Genomic DNA, 6,522 nt, shown 5'->3' with positions numbered 1-6,522 from the left:
AATCTTCCGCCATTAAGTAATTTACAGAATTTTTCTGTCATAAAATTTGGGGAAAAAAAAACACATAAAAAATGCAATGTATGGATTGTCTACAATATAAAATCCAAAAATATAATTTACCCAGATACTAGCTTTTTTCAGCTTAATATTAGTGAATAGAAAGCAAAAAAAGCCATTGTCAATACCTTTGTAGTGCTTGCTTAAGTTAAGCTAGAAGCTAACAAGTGCTTAAATTAAGTTTTTGTAAAGATCCCCTTACTATATTTGATAATTGATATTCAATTTTTTTTCAAACGACAGTCCCAAATGCTCGCACCGAAAAAAGATCTATAAAATTTCTTGAAATTTGTTGCCTGAGAAGAGATTAAGGCAAAACAAGAAATGGCAGGGCACCCTCGTCTCATCCTCCGGGGTTTCCTCTCACCAGAAACCTGCAAGGTTCCTCTTCCTTGTCTTCTTCTACTGTATGTACATGTTTCAGATTCTTTTTCTTCAATCAAAAATCAATATTCTTCTTTTTACGCTAAATTAACAATACAGGAATTGGAGTTCATACACAAAAGCTGTTGCACGGTTGGGTACAGACCCAATGTCTTCTCCACCACTCTTCCTCATCTTATTGCCACCAACTCTGCCCATCTTATCATGCCTCTCGTCCCCATTAGAGGTTCTCATCTGTTTCATTCTATATAGCTCTCTCTCTCTCTCTCTCTGTCTATATAGATATATATATTGATCTTCTCCCACTTGTTTATTTACTTTTTTAATAACCCAAACTTGTACCATCTTTTCAATTTTTTCACTCTTACAATTCTGTTTCTGATGGAATCCATGGGATGATTTTCAGAGAGGTTGAAGGAGAAAGTAGAGGATCATTTTGGATGTGAATACGAGTTGTTTGTAGAATTCACTGGACTCATGAGGTACATTCCTGACGAATAGCTCTTGTTTTCTTTCTTCCTAATTCAAATTCAAGAACTCTGCTTTTCTTTCTATTCCATGATGTTCAACCATCTTCGAGAACTTGAGTTTGAGTCTTATTTTTCTAAGAGAAAAAAAAGGTTGGGAGACCATTTTTCTGTTTTTGGTTTTAGTTTTCTTTTCCTAGTAAAATTTGGTAAATTCTTTCCAATTTGATAAATTCTATATGCAAAGAGCTATCAGATATGCTGGCATGTATACTTCTATTTGACTGTCGCGAGGTTCCTTGTCTTATGCTATATACACTACAGCTGGTGCAAGGGAGCTAGCATTGGATGGCACAGTGATGATAACAGAGATTATCTCAAGCAAAGGGACTTTGCGGTTTGTTATTACTTGCTAAAGTGTTACTAATTCGAATTTAGTTGGTTGAATCTGTAAATTGGCTCGATGGAGTCGAAACTGAGGAATCCAATCCCTGTCTTTTTGTTTGGATGCCAAAATAAGTCAATCAATTGGAAGCCAGTTCAACAACAATGATTTCTTATCGACATCAAGCCTTGGACGCTACAGTATACTCTTAACTATAACTACCATCACTCTTGCAGGCTCCTTGGCTTCTGCGATGAGTGAATGTTGCTAGTTAAGTTGTTAGCAATATGAAAACATTTTTAAAAAAAAAAAAAAAAGAAAAGCAAAGAAAAAGAGAAGATAAGAATAAAGGAAATAGTGATGATATTGGCACATGCTGGTTAAGGATGCATACCTGTTAAGAAGAACACAAGCTTGGAGAAAAACTAAAACTGGTAACTGATAAATAAACACGAGAAAAGAGGAGGTGGGTGGTCTAGGGAATGTAAGATGCCACTCCATATGGAGGAGAAGTAGTATTTCAGGAAAGAGAGAATGAGAGAAGATAAAAGAAAAATGAAAGAGAAACTAGAGGTCGATGCATGTGGGAAAATTCATGCAGGGTTAAAGCTACTGAGGTGAAGGAAGCCACCGGCATAAAGTGTGGTAGCTAGAGAAAAAAGAGGTGGATAAACTGAAAGATAGACAACTAAGAAGAGAATAGAAGAAAAGAAGAAATGGAATGTGGAAATAGAAAGTTTTAACTGAATTAAATCATGAAGTGTGGTAGCTGCAGAAGAAAAATATGGATAAACTGAAAGGTAGACAAGTAAGAAGAGAATAGAAGAAAAAAGAAATAGAATGTGAAAATAGAAAGTTTTAATTGAATTAAATTCTTAAAGATTGAAAGTTTCAAGAACAAAGGAAATTATCAAGAGTAAAATTTGACAAAGGAGTTAATTATTAACAAATCATTATTCTTAAAAAGAAAATCATGAGGTAAACAGTAGAATAAAAGAAGAACATTTCATAAAATTATAAATCGCTACAACATCTCTCCAAGTTTGGGACTCTATTAAGTCATCTCAAGTGTAAAAGTTAGAAAGAGTGGAGAAGTCTGATGATGCCGTCTAAATTTAATAGATATTCCTAATTGGAAGAAGATAATCAATAATTGTACTATTTCCAAAAGGTGGACCTTGTAATTAACCTGTTCCTATATTGTTGACTCTTAGCTGTTGTGTTTCAACCTATTGTATTTCCCTTTTCAGCTGCTATGACCTTGTGTAAGGCGATTTGGTGGTTTATATATATAGGGTCCTTTTGGCATGTTGTTTGATTTTCGTTACATTATGTCTGGAACATCATAGGATTTACTTCATTCTTCTTATTTCTTGATATAAGTATCAGCCCTTTGCTAAATCATACCTTGTTGTACTTGGTAATCTCATTTTTTCCACAATTTTTATGGCATGTTCTTTCTCTTTTTCCTCACTGTTAAACATCGATGGTGGTATGATAAGGCCTCATTTTATACTTCTATATGAAGTTCTTTGGAGATTTTTTTCTTTCTTTGGGTCAGTTGAATTGGTGCATGCTTCCGGTAATGTGGTTGAAATACCTATAACCTTCGGTTTGTTTGTTAGTAATAAAAAACCCTGCAGCGACTAGGTATAGAATATTTCCTGTGCATTGGCAGCCTTGTAAAATTATTCTTTGTAGTTATTACTCATTCTATGCTGTCAATTCAGTAATATCCTTGGACATGGAGAATTAGTCTACCAAATTTCACACTGAATGTTTAGACTGAAGCAAGAATAGTTGTACCACAACATTGTCATTTCTTCCCATAGAGGATTGGAAAATTTTAGCAGAGAAATTCTCTCTCTCCCACCTTAAAGACCGCCTGGTACTTTTTTAATAATTTTGCTTCCGTTTGTCTCACTTCAGGCGGGATACTGTTAATTATAATAATTCATCTGGCTTTACAATGTAGTCTTGGAACGAAGTAAGAACAAGTATTGCAGTTTAGGGTCAGAGGAATTTGGATAGTTAGCTGATAGTTTTCTCTTTCTTTCTTTGTTTGAAGGCAGTTTGCTATTTGAACAGTTACGGGATGGATTTTGATGGAGGTCTGTTTCACTTCCAGGATGGCGAACCCTCGACTGTTGCACCCCTAGCTGGTGTAAGTGATTTTCCCAATGCAAATAAATGTTCATTATGTCTGCATGTCCTGTTCTTGAATGATACTTTTGAGTTGGCATAATTTCTGTGCATCTTCTCATATATAAATGTGATGGAACTTATTCGCAGGATTTAGCTCTTGTGCTCTTTTGATGCAATAATTCGAATATGTCTTTGATTTAGGTGGACTTTATATTGTATTCTGACTGAATCTATAGAATTGCATCTCTGATTATCTGTCTTTACATGAAATACATGGGTTCTATCCGTGGTTGTTTAACAGGTAAGATAAGAACGAGCATAATTGAATTGCTTAGTATCCAAATGTATTCTGGTATTTCTACCAACTAATGCAATCTCTAAGATATGCATGGTTTATTAATTGCTCTATGTTTATAGACAATGTAGTTCTTTGTTTAGCTTTTACTTTTATTGAACTTTTGCAATAACCCAATGACCATATCATGTGCGCATGAAGTCTCCAAATCAAATTAGCAAAAATGAAAAAGAAAGGAATCTTCTAGACAGTCACAAGATTACAATCATCTATAATTCTCTCTCAAGTTTCGTGTTTAGTTGCAACCTTTCTTTTGCGATATTCCCCTGTTGGTAGTGCCACGTGATTGTGAACATCTTGAAACCAAGATATAGATTTGAGTTTAACAGTCTTCTGATCAATGGTGATGGAAAATTCAAGATAATTATCAGTCTTGGTGGTTGATGTGGGTGATTGTTGCAGTAAAGCTTTTAACAATTAGGAATAATATTTTATGTTCTATATGAAATGATTCCCAATATCACTCCCAAATCAATCAAATAATCTGAGGTTTTCTACAGTTCAAAATGATGTTGAAACACAAAGATCTAATTACATTGCCTTCGCTTGCTGTTATGGGTATTTACGAATTTCCCTCTCTAATTATGAAAATTAGAAATACTGCCGTGTAAATAATGATCATATGTCAAACTGGATGGAAGATGGGTAAATGGCTACTCTATCGTCATTTAGAGAATAAAAAATCAACAACAATTACATAAAATCAAGGTACAACAATACTGGCATATATTTCTTTTTTCTTCTTCCCAATTTCTCCTTTTCTCCTTTCCTTTTTACTGTTCTTCCCCTTCTTCCCTTCCCTGCCACCAGTTTTCTACGGTCTTCTCTTTCTTCTCTTCCCTTCACCACTTACCTTCTCTCCTCTTTTCTTCACCTTGTTCCCCATTCCAACGCCGCCAATGAGTCAACAACCACCTCTGAAATCCACCTCCACCCCTAAACCTACCACCTCTGGACAACAAATAATCAAAACAAGCCTCTGATGCTTGCTTCTACATTCTTGAGATTGAGAAACAAGCTATTGAGGAGGATGAAGATTGAGGAAGGCAAGGGGGTAGGGGCAAGGACGAAAAAGCTGAAGCCTTTTGTTGGCTTTTATTTTCTGAATTTTGTTTTAAATTTCTATTTTGTTCTACTTTTTAGTTGATTTTTCTTGTAAGTTATGAGATATTAAATACTTTGTATAAATAAAATATTTTATTTTATCTATTTGAGGTTTAAATTTAAGCATCTTTCTAATCTCTAATTGAAATAAACATTTAATTAATTCTTTTTATGATAAGTGTAATGAGATAATTTTAAAATATAATTGTATTTCTAGTTCTTATAGAAATAGTTACATATTTGATTAGAATTAAAATATACTAGAACTATGTTTATTTTAATATTTTTCATCCATTTTTTTGGAATTGGCCTGAGTATCTTTAGTATTTCAATCTTTATGCAATTTCATAAACTTGTAAGCTTTTTATTATTAGATGGAAAAAGAAAAATCATAATTTTCAGCAAACATTGTATGCTTTTGTTATTGTATCCAACTCAAACTAATATCGCAATATCTCAAAACACAATATGAGGTTAGAACAATATTACAAATTAATAACTGAAGTTACAAGTGTACCATTTGTAGTTTTTAAATTTACAAATTACTCCTTGGGGATATTTAGTCAACAAAAATAGGGTTATTCAACTTAAGGGCAAAATAGAAAGTTAACACGAGGGAGGTTTTGTAATTTGAGTAGAAAGAGGGAGATATTCATAAATACCCATAATGATAGGGGAGCATGCTGTAATTAACCCTAATGAATATGCAAAAGAAATGTGAAGTGTGAAGGTACCATTTCTATTTACTTCCCCTTATTAACTATAGACACCCCTTCTTATAAAATAGAGTTAGAGTTATGTTGTTACTACTTCCCAGTTGCCAATCTTTCTAACTGATATGTGTGTTTGCAGGATGTCATAATATACACCGCTGACAACAGAAATATTCATTCTGTCAGTGAGGTAGTTTCTCTCTCTCTCTGCATCTATTCTGCTTGTTGTCCAACTTCCATGCTGGCTGGTCTACAACTTTGGCCTTAAAGTATATCATTCTAATGCAAGGAGTGGCACAAAATCTGTTAGATTTTTCTGTCATTTAGTTTTGACTAATATCGACTATTATGTGTGTTCCTGTTTTAACTTAATTTACCAGCTCTGAAGATGAGCAGATTGTGTAATGCTTGAAACTGCTTGAGACCCTGACAAGGGTCTAATGGGCCTGTGATGTAGTAGCCCGTAACGGCACACACTTTATTAACACCAAATGTATCACCACTCCGTAAATTCAACCATTCTGATAAGAAATTAACATTTAAGCCCAATAACACAACTTCTATTCTATTAAATCATAGGAATTAATTTTATTAAAAACCCCTCATACTCCTTTACATGCTTTTCTTGATAGAATCTCTATACCTACTTACAAATTCTCCCCAAACCAAAATACAGCTCATACAAGTACCATTTGTACTCCAAACACTCTCCTATGTATCTAGTTTCATTTCCAACAAAAGTCATATGAATTGGTCTCATATATAAATAATTGTTTAGAACGTAATACAGATTGGTCTGAATTGCAAGGATTTGTGTACACTAACTTCAAGGTCTCAATTGCCACGATTTGTGGACACGAACTTCAAGGTCTGAACTGCCATGATTTGTGGACACTAACTTCAAAATTCTCA

General features: G+C 33.9%; 1 protein-coding gene across 2 annotated transcripts in view; it reads left to right on the top strand.

Annotated features, from left to right (window-relative positions):
* LOC105167188 (prolyl 3-hydroxylase 1) overlaps positions 181–6,522 on the top strand; it is a 10,190-nt gene continuing 3,848 nt past the window's right edge. The window contains exons 1-6 of one of the 2 annotated variants that reach the window (XM_011086807.2): positions 181–438; positions 541–667; positions 848–923; positions 1,233–1,305; positions 3,362–3,457; positions 5,750–5,800. In XM_011086807.2, the coding sequence (XP_011085109.1) occupies positions 382–438; positions 541–667; positions 848–923; positions 1,233–1,305; positions 3,362–3,457; positions 5,750–5,800 (480 nt within the window). In that variant the 5' untranslated portion in view covers positions 181–381. Of the gene's footprint in view, positions 465–540; positions 668–847; positions 924–1,232; positions 1,306–3,361; positions 3,458–5,749; positions 5,801–6,522 lie in introns of both variants that reach the window. The other variant, XM_011086808.2, reaches the window with a different exon arrangement.

This window comes from Sesamum indicum, linkage group LG7, assembly GCF_000512975.1.
Source record: "Sesamum indicum cultivar Zhongzhi No. 13 linkage group LG7, S_indicum_v1.0, whole genome shotgun sequence".
Lineage (NCBI taxonomy): Eukaryota > Viridiplantae > Streptophyta > Magnoliopsida > Lamiales > Pedaliaceae > Sesamum > Sesamum indicum.
This window is presented reverse-complemented; position numbering and strand designations above follow the sequence as displayed.